This window comes from Silurus meridionalis, chromosome 22 (genome assembly GCF_014805685.1).
Source record: "Silurus meridionalis isolate SWU-2019-XX chromosome 22, ASM1480568v1, whole genome shotgun sequence".
NCBI classification, from domain to species: Eukaryota; Metazoa; Chordata; class Actinopteri; order Siluriformes; family Siluridae; genus Silurus; species Silurus meridionalis.
Window position 1 is genome coordinate 13,055,867 of NC_060905.1, and position 19,439 is coordinate 13,075,305.

Here is a 19,439-nt window from a genome sequence, read left to right on the forward strand (position 1 = left end):
TTGATGTTTTTGTGATTTGAATTCTTTTGCAGGACTAGAATTTTTTTCATGTATAAGTAAATTGAATCTAACCCTAACCCTCTTTCTCTCTCTCTCTCTGATCCTTCTAGTTATGTGTCCAATGAATGAGGTGCTGACAGCCTCGACAGGAGTCATTTTGAGTCAGTCACCAGGCAACGGCTTCCCACACTTTGAGTCGTGCTCCTGGGTAGTGAAGGTGGAACCAGGCTACAACATCTCTTTCACTATTGAACACTTTCAGACCAGCAGGCAGTTTGATGAGCTTGAAATCTTTGATGGTGGGTGTTTTAAAGGGGTTTGGCTTTAATTCCAACATATAATATAAACATTTAGCTATAATGAATTAGGGCTACTGTTGCCATGAACGGTTTTGCATTCAAGTCTCCATCAGCAAACAGCTGATAACCTCAACAATTATGAAATTATGGGTATGGCTTTTCTTTTGAGACTTTGTTTGTTCCTCGTACCATCTCAGTGAGTAATTCCTTAGCTTTTTTTTTTTTTGCCACTGGCTCACTCACTAAGGATAAACATTTAGGGTCTAATTTTTGATGCAAAAAAAAGTTCACAGTCTGTTTAATTTTGTAAAGTTGTGTTCATTAAGTTAAATTGAATTGAATATATCAGTACTAATAATATGCTATTTTACTTATTCTTCTTTTGCTAAAATGGTCATGATTTTAAATTTAGGCAGGAAGAAAGTTAATTGAGAAATAACACGTTAGGTTGTGTTGTTACAGAAAAATAATCAATTCCATAATATTGTGATCTATTTACATGTATGGCATTTGACAGGCACCTTTATCCAGAGCGACTTACATTTATTTCATTCATAAAACTTATCAGCTATGGGGTTAACGGCCTTGGAGTCCCAGCTTGGCGTGGCTGGGATCTGAACTCATGACCTTTGGATCCAAAGTCCAATGCAACATGCCATGAAATCCTCTTATCCCAAAAATTTGCCAAATTCCATCATTTTTAATTGATTGTTTGATATAACAATTTATAGTTGCTTTTCATTTTTGAACATCTGCAAGCTAAATTCTTTTTTTTTTTTTGTCATCTACTTGCAAAGTCAGTTAATAAAATGCAGCTCGACATGTATACAAGAAGCCCGAAAGCACAATTTCCTCCCTCCACTCTGAACTCCCACCATGAACCTTTCTTTCCTTTCCTTTCTTTCATTTTTATTTGTATAGCGCTTTTAACAATGAACATTGTCTCAAAGCAGCTTTACACAGATAATGTGGTGATTAAAAGTAAATATGTTCTTTATAAGTAAGATGGTTCCTGATGAGCAAGCTGGTGGTGACTGTGGCAAGGAAAAACTCCCCGAGATGGCATAATGAAGAAACCTTGAGAGGAACCAGACTCAAGAGGGAACCCATCCTCATCTTGGTTGCACCGAATGTCCATTTATAGCAGATATATGATGTTGCGGGGTACAGTGATGATGATCAGAAGCAAAAGTAGTCCTGAGTCGATGTAGCAGACTGTTGACATTAACTACAGTCCAATCCATCCTCAAAACTCCCGTTCTTACTCCAGAATTTCATGGAACCACCAACCTCTGACAGCTTCTGGTTTACATGCTGGCGTGCACCTGATTATTGGTTACACACGTGAATTAAATCACCAACACACACATTATAAGCGCCTCACAACAATATCCCTGTCTTCATTCAGTATTTTTTTTTTCACATAAGCCATTTGATTTATGTTTGCAATTTCTAACTCAAGTTAATTTTCTTATGTCACCATCACTATCTCATCCTTTGAACACCTGAGCCTGACCCACTGCCTGACTTGATTAAGATTCTGTGTATTACGGATTTGAATTTGATCATATGGATTATGGATTTAAATGTATGTACCGATCAATTATTCATCGCTGTCTTAGGAAAGTTTACAAAACTTTTTCATGTAATGCCGTGGCAGAAACCGACTGTTACAAAGGCACCTTTTTGTAAATAGATTCTACATAATCGGCTTCTTAAATTAATAATATCATAATTTACAAAATTTATGTTATAATTATATATTGTTTGACAGATTTAGCGCCACAAGACTTAAGTGTAAGCTGTTCCTAGAGACAGAACAAGCACATTAATATGACAAAAATCATATCTTGCAAAAATTCTTTATCAATCAAAAATTAATCAACACCTTTATATTCAAGAATTGGATAATATACAATTAACATCTAGAGCAGACATTATATCAAAAAAGTGGATGGAAGTGCTGTAAATACAGTACATCACATATACAAGTTGTTCCTGTAACATATCATTAATGAATAATTAAATGAACAAAGCCTGTTGGGTGAATATGCCAAGTTGCAGCACATGTTTGGGGTAGTAGTGTCCTTGTGATCCACAAGAGACAGTTAGAAGAGACGGCTGCATTATCACACAGTCACACAATGACATCCAAACTTGAAAAGGCAGTGGAAATTGCTTTAGTCTGTAAGAATGGCATAAAGGCAGCCAGCGGGTCATGGCCCAAGCTGTGGGTCAAAATGCTCCCATTTAGGGTAAGATTAGAAACTGGATTAGAGAGCCAACAGGTCAGTGCACATACACCGAGGGTCAGCACATTGTAGACGCCATTAAAGCAAGAAAAGATCAGTGTTTAGTGGCGACAGAGGAAAAGATTCGCAATCAACACTCTTCTTTCTTTGTTCCTGTCTTCTTTGATTATTTGGAATGTTTAACTGGATTGAGCACATTTCTACCAATTTTGTGCTCTCACTAAAACATTGCACCGTGCCTATAGCTTTTAGCTTGCCTCTGAAGCTACCTAAATGGAACTCGATAGAGTGCTTTTTTGTTTTTCTGTTCTCTTCTATTGGTACTTTCTTTCCAAATTTTATACGGCTAGTTAGACATCAAAGCCGAAGGTCAAAAAAAGCATTACGGAAATTTAAATGTGGATGGAAATGTATTCGTCAGTATCTGTTTTATCCTTGTCAGGCTCTTGATGCATTTTGTGCATATCCTAGGATACCAATCTATTACACCACACACATATTCATGCTGTGTCTTCAGGAGGAAATTTAGACTTTCACCTATCTCAAGCACCTGAGTTCAAGCATGTTTCTTACATTGGTGCATTTGTGCCTATAAAAGTATGCAAAACATATCTGACAGCCAGTAGACAGACCAACTGATAATGCTGAGACTAATTTGTTTATCGTCAGGTGCCATTATGAGACAGATAACAGAAATGTTACATTTTTATACGGCCTAAAATGACTGTCTTCGGTTTGTTAATGTACTGTATATTTGGAATAATAAGTGCAAACTGATTTAACTGTTCATTTAAGATGATAATGATGATGAGATGGCTTTTGTTTGTGAGCACTTGTATAAATATATATTTACTCTGAAATAGAATGTGTAAGATGTGATAATAGACAGCCATTTTTTTTTTATTAGAAATGTATTTAATTAACGCTATGCCTACAGTTAAACCAAACTATTGTGTGCATATATTGTGTTAGGGTTGAGGTCCTGATCAGGGTTAGGTGTTAACTGTATGTTGAGGGTTTATGGTTAATGTTAGTGGTCATGGTTAGGGCTAGGGGTTACTGTTAGGGGTTAGGGTTAGATTCAGGGTTAGGGTTATGGTAAGCGGTTATCGTTAGGGGTTAATGTTCGTGGTTAGGATTAGAGTTATGTTTTGGGGTTAATGTTAGTGGTCAGGGTTATGGTTAGGGGTTACTGTTAGTGGTCATGGTAAAAGTTGTGGTCTGTGGTTACTTTTAGTGGTTAGGGTTAGAATTATGGTTAGGGATTACTGTTAGTGGTTAGGGTTAGGGTTATGGGTTACTGTTAGTGGTTAGGGTTATGGTTATCATTAGGGGTTACTAATGGTGGTTAGGGTTAGGGTTATAGTTAGGGGTTACTGTTAGTGGTCAGAGTTATGTTTAGGGGTTACTGTAAGTGGTTAGGGTTAGGGTTAGTGGTCAGGGGTATGGTTAGGGGTTACTGTAAGTGGTTAGGGTTATGGTTATGTTTATGGGTTACTGTTAGTGGTTTTGGTTAGGGTCATGGTTAGGGTTATGTTAGGGGTTACTGTTAGTGGTCAGGGTTATGTTTAGGGGTTACAGATAGTGGTTAGGGTTATGGTAAGGGGTTACGGTTAGGGGTTACTGATAGTTTTCAGGGTTATAGTTGGGGTTACTGTTAGTGGTCAGGGTTATGGTTATGGGTTACTGATAGTGGTTATGGTTATGGTTATGGGTTACTGATAGTGGTTATGGTTATGTTTATCGGTTACTGATAGTGGTTATGGTTAATGGTTACTGATAGTGGTTATGGTTAATGGTTACTGATAGTGGTTATGGTTATGGTTAGGGGTTACTGATAGTGGTTATGGTTATGTTTAGGGGTTACTGATAGTGGTTATGGTTATGTTTTTGGCTTACTGATAGTGGTTATGGTTATGTTTAGGGGTTACTGATAGCGGTTAGAGTTATGGTTAGGGGTTAGAAGTTAAGGTTAGGGATTATTGTTAGGGATTGGTCTTAGGGGTGTCTACAAGCTGCGACTTTGGAAAAGAAATAAAACGTTTTCCTTTGTGTAGACGAGCCAGATATAAAAAAGAAAAGCACACTGCAATTTGAATACTGCTCAGATTGAATGCTATACTTGATCCAATAGCTGTTAAGTGAAGGTTTTTTCCATTGATGTCTGTTTTACAGTCATTTCACATACATACGGTATTTGTATTCATGCCACACTGTGTGTGTGTGTGTGTGTGTGTGTGTGTGTGTGTGTGTGTGTGTGTGTGTGTGTGTGTGTGCGTTTAAAACCCGGCCAAGCATGAATGATCTACGAGCTGCATTTCATACCAAAGTGAAAGTAAAGAAAGGGTAAAGGTAAAGTTAAGTGAGGCTCAATGAATGGTTGTGTCTGAACAGAAACACACTCTATTTTAATGGCTGAAAAATCCTCTCGGCTGCTATGTGTGTTTGCTTGGCATTTGGGCAAAGTGTGGGCTGCACCTTAGGCGGCTGGCATGCTTACCAGTGATTACAACATTGTATGTTTCTCTGAGCTGAGCAGTTAGTGACTTCCATCATATAGTGCCAAATATAACCTGCCAGACAAGTCTAGTTCCAGCCATTCTAAACACGACACGTTAGGCTAGTGGAAAATCTGTTGCTGTAGAGATAGTAGACTTCTTCTGTTTATCAGAATTTAGCGTCTGCTAAATGCCGCAAATGTAAATGTTTCAGAAAGTGCCCCTGTGCACGTTGTGATAAAGGTTCCATGCAGTAACCAATATAGGAGTATATATTTTTAATACCGCTATTATCATTTAGTATTAAAATGTAGAAATGCAGTTAATGAAAATGCTGATAGTCTGATACAGCAAATGTCTGATGTACATGTTTATACCACAACCACAAAAAGAACATTCATTTTTACACTGATTAGTTGACAGGTTTGTATTAATATATCAAGACACAGCTGAAGTAGATCAGGTTTCGCTCACTGCTCCTGATCATATTTTTGCATTCGAATGGAATTTATGAATTGGCGCTTTTCGACTTGAAAAACGTGAACCTGCACTCTCATTTAAACAGTTATAGTCAATGAAAGACTGTTGCTAAGCAACAGGAAACTATCAACAATGACAAGAAAAATTCCTTATGATTGGGGCTGATGTTTTAGTTAGCTGGCACACAGAAGTTAATTTTTTTTTATTCTGTAGGTGGAATGCATAAAGTCAAAATAGCTATAGAAACAGCACAATTATTAGGTTTTTCTCTCAGCTGTGTTGGTAAATTACTAGGAAACGACTCTGACTAAAATAACACTGTAATTGCTTTCAGGACTTCATTCATTTAAATAGCCTTCCATATTTAGAAACATCAGTATGTTGCTGGAAAAAAAATCTTATAGCACAGGAACAGGCTGTTTATTTGGAATCTTCTCATAAACACATGGAACTAACAACACTTGAACTCAGTTAAAGTATAATCAAGGATGTAAATATTAATTATAGTTTAGGCTTGGCTGTATCAGTAAGCACACAGAAAACATGTTTCTAGCTGGTGTGGACATTGTATAAGCAAACGTATACCATAATGTTGTTTAATTCTAAAATATATTATTTAACAACAAAATCCTATAAGCATTGATACAGATATGTGTAAGTAAGGAGACATTTATATAAGATTTATGGAGATTTGTAACAAGTAGGTTTTTAGAACAAAAGAGTACATATTTAGCTGAACATCATACTTTTTGAGAGTAGTAAAAAAAAAGAATGACATGTTTGGAGACATTACACAAACCAAAACAGAAACACATACAAATATTTTGATAATACATATCATATGGATTGTGGTAGTTCCTGCTATTCTTAATTGGTCTCATACTGCTATGCTACAAAACAAGAACATATAAGAATAAAATGCTTTGGAACATGCTGTAATAGAAAAATAATACATTTCAGATAATAGAGCAGATTAGTGATTAATTTTTCAATAAGACCCCAGCCCATTAAGGTAACTATACAATACTATACTATACTATACTATATTGTGCTATATCATATTTAATATGCTGCACTATACTATTCTATGCTACACTATACTGTACTATACTACTATACTATACTATACTATACTATACTATACTATACTATACTATACTAACAATATTTTACTATATTGTGCTATACTATATTCAGTATTCTGCACTATACTATATTATGCTACACTATACTGTACTATACTACTATACTATACAATACTATACTGTTACTCTATACTACTATACTATGCTACACTATACTATACTTACTATATTTGACTATATTGTGCGATACTATATTTAATATGCTGCTCTATCCTATACTATTCTACACTATACTAACTATATTTGACTATATTGTGCTATACTATATTTAATATGCTGTACTATACTGTAACACTATTCTTTACTATACTACTATATTATACTACACTACACTATACTGTACTATACTACTATACTACACAATATAGTAAAATATTGTAAGTATTATATAGTATAGCAGGATAGTGTAGTGTAGTATAATATAGTAGTATAGTAAAGAATAGTGTTACAGTATAGTACAGCATATTAAATATAGTATAGCACAATATAGTCAAATATAGTTAGTATAGTGTAGAATAGTATAGTATAGTGCAGCATATTAAATATAGTATCGCACAATATAGTAAAATATAGTAAGTATAGTATAGTGTAACATAGTATAGTATTGTATTGTATAGTAGTATAGTGTACATACTATACTATGCAATACTATTCTATGCTACACAATACAATACTACTGTACTATGCTATACTTACTATATTTTACTATATTGTGCGATACTATACTTAATATATTGTGCTATACTATACTTGATATGCTACACTATACTTTAATATACTACTATACTATATTATACCATTTTACTATATGTGCTATACTATAGTTACTATATTGTACTATACTATACTTACTATTCTGTATTCTTGCTGGACAATATTTTGTACATAAAGTCTAAAATAGATTTGTTTGAATTATTTGTAAAGTGCTAAAAATATATTTATTCATTCAAAAGTGTAGCTTTCTTGTGTTCTAATTATATCTTTATTTTTCTTTTAAGGTCCATCTAGACAGAGTCCTCTTCTTATTACACTAAGTGGGAACTACTCCTCCCCACTGAGCATCACCAGCTCTTCCAACAAAGTCTACCTGCACTGGTCGTTTGATCACACCTCCAGTCACAAAGGCTTTCGAATCCGCTACTCAGGTGAGCTACAGAACGACGCTGATTCTCAGTGCTAATACACATATTCTTTTTCAATCCCCTCAGATTCGAGATGTAGTGGCTGGTACTGGTGACACCTGCTGCATTCTGTATGATGTATTGTTGTGTAAATATTTAAAGCGTTTCCGTATGCTCCTTATCATCAGAAGGCTGATGATTATCAGTTTCAGAAGGATGACTAATCATCTGCTGCTCTCACACAGTGGGACCAGTTCTCTCCTGCTGACAGCATCTTTAGTTTTCCTTGCTCTTTTCATGCTTGATGGAGTTCTGATAGCCAGATCAGTGGCAGGCTGAGTTAGTGGCACTAGCATACAGGTTTTAATTCTCAATATGGACCACCCTGCTAGAGTACCTTGGGAAGAAAACAGATGGCAAGCCAGATTCTAAACATTCTACTGTTTGCTTTAATGATCCATCTTTTATCTCTACAGGCTGGCTTTCCCATACCAGTTGTATCAAGTTTCTTAACTCATTCTAACTCATTATGCTTCTTTTTATTCCTTTTTCACACCCATACTTCCAGTCATTCTTGTGCATTAACACATTGTGGTGAGTGACTGACCCTGATTAGTGTGCACGCTTTTTCCTAAGGTGTTGAGAGGAACAGCGAAAATAGGGAGGGAGATTGATCTAAATCTTGATAGATTTTGCTACCAACAAGGGGGAAAAAAGGCATGAAGGTGACATTGAGATTTGTATTTATTTTGATTTCATTGAACGCAAGGCCCCAGGCATTAGTTTTTTGCTTGTGAAGGTATAAACCATGTCTGGCTGTATAGGGAATGGAGAGGCTGAAGGCCACTTTAAGCCTTTACTTCCACTGTCAGAGCCCCTTTTAGCTACCGCTCTCAGTCCAGCACCATACTGAGTCATACAATTTTGCCACTCCATTGGGAGTTTTACTTAATGCCATACACTACAGTTGTAATTTCCTAAATTGGCCCCATTTCCAAGATCCTACTCATTGCTGCTAATGGATGAGTGGTTCACTTGAGACCTTTCCATTTTCTGTCTCATCAGGGCAGTTTGTTGGAGAGCAATTCCACTCATAAAACCTGAAGCGAATCCTACTGTTCCATAACTTTTTCTTTTGCTTTTTTTTTTAATTCTCAATTCTTATCCGTTGGAGTATCTGAGAGTTTTTGAATCCCAGGAGTAATAGATTAGCTCTGGGTGGGGAATTAGCATGTTTATTGCGATGTAAAATCATAGCAAAGATTAATAATGTACTAATGTACTAATATACTTTCTTTTTGTTTAGTATAATATTCTTATTTATCTGATTTGTAAGTCAAAGATTTTTTTAAATGATTCAGCTGCTGATCTAAAGGATATTGTTGAGTGAAATACTTTGAGCAAGAATAAGATGGATGTCAAATTTGTACATTTTTCCAACTGATTAAACCTTCAGGTATGTTCCCTTTAGCTTGTATGTATCTGTGTATTTGTTATAGCGGCTTACTGCAGCACACCTAATTCTCCAGTGAATGGCTCAGTGCACAGCCAGACAGGCACCAAGCTGGGCAGTACATTGCGTTTCAACTGTGACCAGGGCTTCCGCTTGATTGGCCAAAGCAGTGCCACCTGCACCCGTACCGCACAAGGCATCTACCAGTGGAATGCTCCGGTTCCCCTGTGCCAAGGTGGGCTCAACCTATTCACCCAGGATTATTTAGTTCTGTCATCCAGATTATTTCTTATTATATTTAGATCTTATGTGTTTTGAATTTTCAGTCTGTATTTCTCTTCATTCGGCATTGGACTCTATTCAAAGTGTAGTTCTGTTCCCCGCATGCATTTCTTACGCTCGCCTGCTTATGCGTGAAGAAACAATCAAAGGGTATTTTACCTTAGATTGCTACTGTAGTGATTTAGAATAATAGATTTAGAGTGCACACCTGTCTTTCTCTGAGAAAAAGAGAATGATGTAAGGCAGGGAAAATGAGGCAGGAATGATTCTTCTTTGTCCTGCTTTACAACAGCAACAGCAAACAGCAGGTGCTTCGAATCTATATACAGGTGTAATCTCACATTTGGATTAAACTCTCCCCTATCCAACTGCCTCAAACTCCTGCTTGTACTGAAAAGATGCTTTATAACCATAGTGTGCACTATATGTGGGTGTCTGCATATAATATACAAAACCCAAATACAGTACAGTTGAACACAATACAACTATATATTCATCTTTATGTTTTGTTTACTATAAATTATTCTATTATATATTTTTATATATCACTATTTATCTAACTGAATTATTTTGAAATTAACACTTGACATACAAATATGAGAACAATTATGACAAACAATACCTGGATCTGTACTTATTCTAAATGTTTAAAAAACCAAAAAAAAAAAAAAAAAAGTTTGTTGTTTCTCAGGGTCTATAGCCCTTACAGTTAAGGCTAAATGTATAACGCAGTCCTCTAGAGAGACTCAGAATTTATCTAACATGTTTAAAGAATAATATAATTGAAAAATGGTAATACTCGGGTTCAAGCCTGTGTCTGTTTGGAGGTTTGTGCATGTACTTTACATGCCCATGTGTGTTTCCTCCCAGGTTCTTTAGTTTCCTTAGATCAGGGGTGCACTCTTTTTCAGCATGTGAGCTACTTATAAAATGACCAAGTCAAAATTATCTACCTACTATAAAAAGGCATGTATTTTTTATGTCATTGAATCTACCCACACTACCTTTGTGATCGACCGGTAGATCGCGATCGATTTATTGGGCACCCCTGCCTTAGAGGACATGCAAGTAGGTAGTAGCTATTATAACCTATCCTCAGTGTAAATAAGTGTGAATAGGGCCATAAGTACTGCCTTGGATATATTCCCACTTAGTGTTAGTAGATAGGTTCCTATTCCACCATAAGCCTGAGTAGTGTTAAATTCTTACTGGAGATGAAGTCAGGGTATTCAAATCAGTTCATTCATTGTTTAATTTATATCTACAGGCAATTCAAAATATACAGGGATCACTCAGCGAGTAATTCAGCCAACAATGTCACATCTTATTTTTATAAATATTATGCATACAATCATTGTGATGAGTAAAATATCTTTTAAAGATTTTTAAAACTCAATAGATCAAAGCCGTTTGTCCGACAAGTGCAGAGTACTTTGTTATTTGCCAATAACACCGCTCAGCCCATTATAAACTCAGCTGTCTACATTCTGATGTTATTAGAGTTGTCTATTCACTTTGTCATCTTTGATCATCCGCAGCATGTAGTGCAACCATAATTGCTAGTGGAGACTGTATTAATGTCTATCTGTCTGTCTGTCTGTTTCTCTCTCTCTCTGTCACACACAGTGGTATCATGTGGAATGCCCATGGCTCCAGTCAATGGCAGTGTGGTTGGTCAGGATTTCACTCTCGGTTCAAGGGTGACATTCAAATGTAACCCAGGCTTCCGGCTGGCTAACACCTTACCTGTATCAACTGTTTGTCAAGAGTCAGGAAGGTGGAGTCCCATAGAAACACCACCCCGCTGCATACGTAAGCTAACAACTAATAAAATGTCTAAAGTTTTCTATCAAGGCTTTATTTAACACCTTAAAGCCCGACAAAGAAGACATTTATATTTTACAAGCTAGTGCATCCACTGACAAATGTTTTAAAGTAAAGTTTGATGCGTGCCCCCCAGCTGTCACCTGCCCTGACATCGGCCATTCGGCGGTGGAACACGGGAGATGGAGGCTTATCTATGGCATGCAGAATCAGTATGAGGCCATGATGATGCTCACCTGTGACCCCGGGTACTTCTACAAGGGTCAAAGGGTCATTCGTTGCCAGGCCAACAGCACCTGGGATTACCCTGAACCCAGACCTGCATGTGAAAGTGAGCACTTTTATTCTGGTTGGTTTGTGGCTGAGTAAAGTGCAGGCCATATAGATAATACTGTATAATGGTAATGAAAAAAGTAGTTCAAAACCTAACCTGACTTTAACAATCTCAGAGATACTATTTTTCTGGAATTCGATTTAAATGTTGCTTTCTAGAATCAAAGTATATAGAAAAAGGTACAATTACTTTGTTGAAGACACTTTGTCCTGCATCCTTGGATCTGTTAATGGAAGACAACACCTGTTTGTCTTCCTCTAGTTATCTCCTGTGGAGATCTTGGAACCCCACCGAATGGAAATAAGATTGGTACACTGACTGTATTCGGAGCCACGGCTATTTTCTCCTGTAACACTGGTTACACTCTGGTGGGCTCCAGGGTGAGAGAATGCATGGCCAATGGCTTGTGGAGTGGATCGGAAGTCCAGTGTCTTGGTAAGGCCACGATGCTTTTTCAAGCAGCCGTTTAGCTTTGAAACGAGTTCATATTTGTGGCTGTCAGAGCGATTGTTTTTTTTTTTATGTCTTTATGCACTTGTTTTTTTCTCCTCAGCTGGGCACTGTGGCTCTCCTGACCCCATAGTAAATGGGCAGATAATTGGAGAGAACTATAATTACAGGGGCAGCGTGGTTTACCAGTGTAACCCTGGGTTCAGACTTATTGGAGTTTCCGTGCGCATATGTGAGCAAGATCACCGCTGGTCTGGGAAACCACCTGTTTGTGTCCGTAAGTACACAGGTGCAATAAAATATTTGAACAGCAGTGTCTGTATATCAATTTTGTATAAATGAAATGACAGCAAAAGCCAAGTGACTTGACTCTATTGTCCATACAGTCCATACAAAAAAGCTTTTCAATATGTACTGCAAGCAAAGGAACATACATACACTGTATTGCCAAAAGTTTGTGGACACCTGGTCATAAGTATGGTATGTGCTTTTTGAGCATTGTATTCCACATTTGTAGTCTCAATTTGAGCCACAAGGGTTTTAGTAAAGTCAGGTACTGATGTAGCTGGGGTGCAGTCAGTGTTTCAAATCATCCCAAAGGTGTTCAGTAAGGTTGAGATCAGAGCTCTATAGCAGGCCACTCATTATCATAAAGTGTATCTTCATGGAGCTCGCTTTGTGCACAGGGGCACTGCCATGCCCAGGTTTGGGTTTCCAAGAACATGTGAATGCAACGTTTTATTATACCGCAGCCAAAGACATCCTATACAATTGTGTAATTCCAGCTTTGTGGTAACAGTTTGGAAAAGAACCACATATGGCAGGAAAGGTCATGTGTCCCAATACTTTTGTCCATTTAGTGTATATCCACTTTGAAGGAAACTTCAAAGCTCCTAAAAAATACATTGTTTTTTATAGCTATTATTAATAATATTAATAGTAGTAGTAGTATTACAAATAGTAGTAATAATAACCCTCTGTCTTTATTCTGGTGTTTTCTAGCTATCACATGTGGACATCCAGGAAATCCTGCCAATGGTCTGACCCAGGGAGCACACTTCAACCTCAATGACATTGTTCGCTTTGCCTGCAATACCGGTTATGTCTTACAGGGGGCCATTAAGTCTCATTGCCAACCCAATGGACAGTGGAGCAACTCCTTGCCCAGATGTAGAAGTGAGTACAATAAAGTGATTTAAGTCCTATTTTAGGTCTTAGCTCATTATTTTCTCATCCATTTTAAAGCGTATCATTTAGTGCTGCTATGAAACATTCATAAACTATAGCACATCTGGGATGAAGTAAGTTTGGATCAGCCAGTGACTTTTGGGAGTACAAGAGGTTTGCTTTTGGCTGTACATGGTTCTTAAGGACTCTAAGAATAGTTAAGAACTCTCACTTTTTGGATCTTTGCTGAGAGGTAATCCATATTTTGTATGTTCTTATCTCCTCCATGGTTTCTTTTAATGTTGAAAGAACCTTTAGGCTGCCATAAGAAAACTTTGCATGGCACAATGTAGTGTAGCATAACAGCTCCAGTGTTCCTCTTATTCTCAATGCATTTGTCTGGGTTTCCTCTGGTTTTTTTTGTTTCGTACTACTGTTGAAAAGCATGCAGATGCAGTGAAACTGTACATGTGAGAACAATGTGCAGGTTTTTTTGTTGTTTAGTAACTTAGAGTCTGAGTCTTATATCTGTATTACTCCAGAACTACATTGGGATTCTTGTTGTTTATTGGTGCTTCAATATAGAGCTGCTTGCTCAAAGGTGTGTTTTTGTGTGACAAGAAAAACGCTTGAGTGTGTCTGTCTGTAAACACAAACATTAAAAAGAATTGAATCTTATCTAATGTTGCCAGCATTGCAGAGGGAGATTTCGGGCTTGTTTCTCCAGGATACATTTACAGTAGCCAGTTTTCTTCAGAGCAGAACTTGGCTGAGGGCATGTGGAGTTAAAAGTTGTCTGATATCAAGTCAAGGTTATTTCTATAGCGCTTTTCACAATGGACATTGTCTCAAAGCAGCTTTACAGAATTTAACAGTTACGGTGAATGATGTGTATTTATCCCTGATGAGCAGCCCTGGTGACTGAGGCAAGGAAAAACTTACTTAGATGTTATGTAGAAGAAACCTTGAGAGGAACCCGATCCAGAAAGGGAACCCATTCTCATTTGGGTGATATCAAGAGTGTGATTATGAATCTTTAAACAATACAGAACACTGGAGAGTGAGAACTAACATGAGCACTAGAATGTAAGATTATGAGTAATGTCCTTTTTACAGTATTATACATACATTTGAGATTATGAAACAATTTCAAATGACTGTATAATACTGTAAAAAGGACATTACAAATACAATGTCTATATTTTATGCTATACTGGTCCAGTTAAGTGTATTGTTTCAAGGAATAGCATATGAATAGCACTAAGGACTTAAACACAGCAGCTTCTGGCATGTAGGCTTTTGACCTGCTGATTCAAGCAAACAGCTTAAACTCATTAATACCACATATGTTTTGCTTATGTTTTCCTTTAAAAGAGAAGGACCCTTGAGAGAATATAAAAGGCATGAATTGACAAAGTCATGTTCAAAATGACCTGACTGGAGAAGTATGGCATAAGTGTAAGTCCCCAGTGGTGCAACAGTCATGGCTCAGAGACATGTTATGCATATGCAAACAAATGAGAGTTGTCCACTATAATTCCGTAGAAGTAGAGAATTATTTTTTTTGTCTGTGAAATATAATGAACAGATCCTCGAGACACTAAATATGTTGAGGCTTGTAATTTTAAAAGTCATGCAGTGCTATGAGCCGAGCCGGTCTGAGGTCTATTAAAGACTTGCATATGTCTTTGTCTCTGTGCACTTACTAAAGTGATACTGTTGATAGTGCTGTATTGTAGAAAGGGCAAGAAGAGCAAAATCAATCTATCTATCTATCTATCTATCTATCTATCTGTCTGTCTGTCTGTCTGTCTGTCTGTCTGTCTGTCTGTCTGTCTGTCCGTCCGTCCGTCCGTCCGTCCGTCCGTCCGCCCGTCTGTCTGTATGTTCATGTATTTCTCCATCTGTCTGTGTATAAGTCTGTCTGTCTTTCATCTATTCTTCAATCTGTCTGAGTTTCTGTCTCTCTCTTGCTGCCTGTCTGTCTGTCAGTCCATTCATCTATTCCTCCATCTGTTTGGCTCTCTGTCTGGCTTTCTATCTATCTGTACCTGTCTATATTTGGTTAAAGCAGCAGGCTGAATCACAGTGGCAGCTCAGAGATGGGCCGTATCCTAATGCTGACAACCGAGAGACACTGAGCCACAGCCACTGACGGCTCCTGACATATTAAATGATTTGACCTATCAAAGATGGAGTGGTGCTTTCAGTGAGGCAACTTTAGAAATCTGAAGACTTAACAGAAAAACAGACATCATCTTTCAAGTGTTTTTTTGTATTATTCTGTTTCGTTTCAGAAAAAAGGATTTAGAAATATTTGTATGTTAAAATGGATGTTATATAACTAGGTAAAAAAACAATTACCCTGGTTATAATACCTACACTGTCATAAGACCATAGTTTGAGCCTGATGTGACGGGAAGGTGTTAACAGTAAAAAAAAAATACAGATTTATAAGAGGATTACCACCTTCACTGTTTATTTCGTCAGGTTTATCCTTTTAATTATAAGCTTTAAAGTTGTGTTTCCTCTTTCTTCTCATGATCCCATTCAGTGAGTGGTTTGGTGTTCTGTACCCATCTCTCTTCCATCATGTCATGTCCTGTCATTAGCACTGAGAGCAGCAGAATCACAGCTAATGGGTGAAGAGGTGCTTGCCTAGAAAGGCACAAGCTGTGAGCTGCATCAATAATTCAGAAAGCCCCTCATAGCCCTGCTAATCAGCACCAATTTGTGTCAGCCCAAGCCACTGCCATCTTCAAAATGGCCTCTTAAAACCACACTGATAAGTCTACAGCCACGCTGGGGGAAAAAATGATCCATCTCTCTCAAATGGCCAGTGGCCAGAGGCTAAAACGATTCTAATATCCAATTGTGTTCAGGAACAGATAAATTGGATGTCTTTTAACACGTAATTGTCATTCTCTCTTTCCTTTTCTCTCTAATTCCATCTCTGGTGCCAATATAAACCTTGATCAGCATAAGCTAATGGAAAATGTGAGCACATTTCCATTTGTGCATTTATCACATTTTGAAATTGCAAGGGACCAAACTCTAGGTTAAGAACATACTTTTTAAAATAACGATGCTATTCAGAATTTGGTCTCTTCTTCAGAAAATGACTCATGAAAAACATGATTCGATGTGTGTCAACTAGGGACAAGGATGATTTGAAAAGGAAAGGTAACCTCTGAATTCCTTCTGTTTGCCATATTTACTACATTAGTTCACTACATCGATAATAAATTGCTTGTGCTCTGTCATCTTCACTGTTTTCAAAGAGCTTTGTGGGTTTTTAATGTTACTGGATATTTTGACAAAGAAAAAGTCAGAAAATTCCCTATTTTGAGTCCGTTGCCTCTCCAGGTTTCTTTCTCATATTGTCTCAGGATGTCTTGCTACACTTGCCTCTAGCTTGCTCAATAGTAATACATTTATAGGGGTAAATATAATTAAATATTGTTTTTTGTTTTTTTTGTTGAAAACACTCTACAAATAAAATTGAACTGAATAAAAATTTCTAATGAGGTTTGGAGGTCCGGTTACCGCACACTATTCCTACTACAGTTTTATTTACTCTTTTTACATACATGTATATGTATTTTAGCATTGTGTCTATTAAAATTTTACACAAAGGAATAACAGTAGGTAAAGCCAATCATACCGATTTCCATATTTGTATCTGGGAAATGTTGCTGTAATCATAAATACTGTCTGGCATTCATTCCAGTATTTTTATTACAGAGTATGCCCTTACAGAAAAATCATTCCCATGCATGTGAGTTTTTCATTGCCACTTTTGTCTCTGGCTGGCAAGGGACCTTCATTTACATTCGGATTTTACAAAACAAATAAAAGTGAATTAAAATCAATTGAATGAGTGTGAATATGTTACCTTTTGTTGTGGGTGAAAAGAAAAGAAATGTGTCTCTTTCTTACCTATAAAACAGATTTTGGTGTTTGTTTACATTTCATGAAGGTTTATACAAGTGGCGTTCAGGTCAAAACAAGACTTTTAATGTTACCGGTATAAAACACGAAGTAGTAAGTGGCTAGTGTGTCCAATTACTGATAGGCGGCGCACATATCGAGGTACAGTATAGAGAACGTTAATCTAGATGGCAGACAACAGTATTAGTGCTGCATGGAACAGTGTGGGGCCATAAAGTTTTTTTGATAATGAAAGCATAAAAAATTTACGGATATCTACAGAAGAGATCAAGCACAGGGCGGGAATGAGGCGCATAGCCGCAGTAAGACATTTGTATTGTGTAAACGTTTTAAAGATCTCCGTACGTCCACCAGTTATGATCCCGGTTGTGGTGGTTCCCTGACCACAGCAGTCATTCCGGTGCGTGAAATGCCTGATACTGGATAAGCGCCACATAACCTGTTGTGAAACTGCACAAGAGACAAAGTGCACTGATGACAAAGAGAAGCAAGATGTCCTAGGATGTTTCAGGCATAGTTACAAATCTTTCAATGCTGGATAAGTGTATAAATATTTACAAATAAATGCCGTTTCCATTTCTTGAAATTACTTCTATTTTATAAAATCCAAAGACCCAGTTTGACTTTAACGCCCCTTCTTTTATTCTCCGTCCAGTGTAGCTCACATTATTACTTTTATTTGTTTCAGTCATTACAATTACATACATTCAAGTGTCTAAGGTCTGAAGCATAAAATGTCGTCAGGACTAAGCTGCTACATTCAGGCAAAGTTCATTCGGTGTTAACCAGTTGGCCCTGATTAAGGTAAAGTAGTGGAAATGCATTATGACAAAGGGAAGCATAATATCCAGAAATCTTCCAGTCAGCTGAATAAGCTTACGAATACAGTATACGAGTCAGGTTTATTGAGGTATGTGCAAATTCACTTAGACATCCTACATTTATTTCATTGCGTATGTTCATGGCACAACCTGTCATTTTCGCGTAAATTATCCACCGAGCGACTTAATGGAAATAAATATCCCTACCCCTGCATCGCATCTCATGATTTGTAGTTTTCCGCATTAGCCGAACTTGTGAAAGTAGCTAAAAGTAGTGAACAAATCACCAGACTGTCAGACGAGGGAGAGTGGAGCAGGTGCTGCCCTGTAGAACCCCAGTAAGCTGGTTACCTGCTCAGCAGAAGGGCATATTCCTATTAAAGGGCCCCATCTGTCTCTACTCTCACACGTCTGCATCATCATGTCAGTGCAGGAGAAATGACGCGAGTGCCCCCTCGCCCGTGCGCGAGTGCAGGACGAATGGCTTGTTGATGATAGCTGTCATGCATTTTAATGGCAGCTGCACTGCCGGGGCTTGTTTTTTCTCCCTTCTCTTCTTCATTCTCCACAGTGTCAGCCTCTTATGCCAGAATGATTATGACATGGTATACAATGCCATCTGATAAGGCGCAGTTGGTATCAAAAAGTGGGGGCTTTGGGGCTGGTGGGTGCACAGGGCACGATTGATTAGGGAGAAACATATAGCTAATTCCTGCCTCTAGTTCTCTATTTTACTCAAGTACTGTACACTCCTCTTACTTACAATCTCTCCTTATTTTGCCAAATTTTCTCTCTTGGACTCTTGGCCACAGATGGCGTTCACATTGTCAGGATTTGTGATCTCCCTATGACAGCAAATGCATTTTCTATCGTGCCACTCGCCAGCCTATACTATGTGTATTTTTGTGCTCACATATGTGTATATGAGTTATGGGTTTACTTCATCATGCATAATCTTACACTAATTCTTATTACTATCAATATCCTCTTAGCATGTGGTGTAATTCAAATTAATCTTCTTTTTTTCTCCATCATATTCCTTTTTTTTTCTCCTCAGTTGTGAACTGCACAGAGCCTGGGCATGTGGAGAACAGCGTGAGACAGGTCTTGCCCAGCGGGCCTCACCGCTACAGCTTCCAGACTACAGTTTCTTACACATGCAATCCAGGATACTACCTGCTGGGCACTAGTACTCTGACATGCCAGGGTGATGGCACCTGGGATCAATCGCTACCCAAGTGTCTCTGTGAGCTTCTAGCATATGTTTTCGCAGCATAACATTTTTTTTAACCACAATTACCCTATAACTAGCATGAGCAAAATTATATTTATAAAGAATTCATTGTATATTTGATAAGTCTT

At 37.6% G+C, this 19,439-nt stretch overlaps 1 protein-coding gene across 3 annotated transcripts in view; it reads left to right on the forward strand.

Moving 5' to 3' along the window:
* csmd2 (CUB and Sushi multiple domains 2) overlaps positions 1-19,439 on the forward strand; it is a 359,814-nt gene that overhangs the window by 310,562 nt on the left and 29,813 nt on the right. For all 3 annotated transcript variants that reach the window (XM_046834777.1, XM_046834778.1, XM_046834780.1), the window contains exons 47-55: positions 111-299; positions 7,673-7,819; positions 9,295-9,483; positions 11,157-11,342; positions 11,491-11,685; positions 11,950-12,123; positions 12,242-12,415; positions 13,141-13,314; positions 19,135-19,323. In XM_046834777.1, coding sequence (XP_046690733.1) covers positions 111-299; positions 7,673-7,819; positions 9,295-9,483; positions 11,157-11,342; positions 11,491-11,685; positions 11,950-12,123; positions 12,242-12,415; positions 13,141-13,314; positions 19,135-19,323 — 1,617 coding nt within the window. The remainder of the gene's footprint in view (positions 1-110; positions 300-7,672; positions 7,820-9,294; positions 9,484-11,156; positions 11,343-11,490; positions 11,686-11,949; positions 12,124-12,241; positions 12,416-13,140; positions 13,315-19,134; positions 19,324-19,439) is intronic.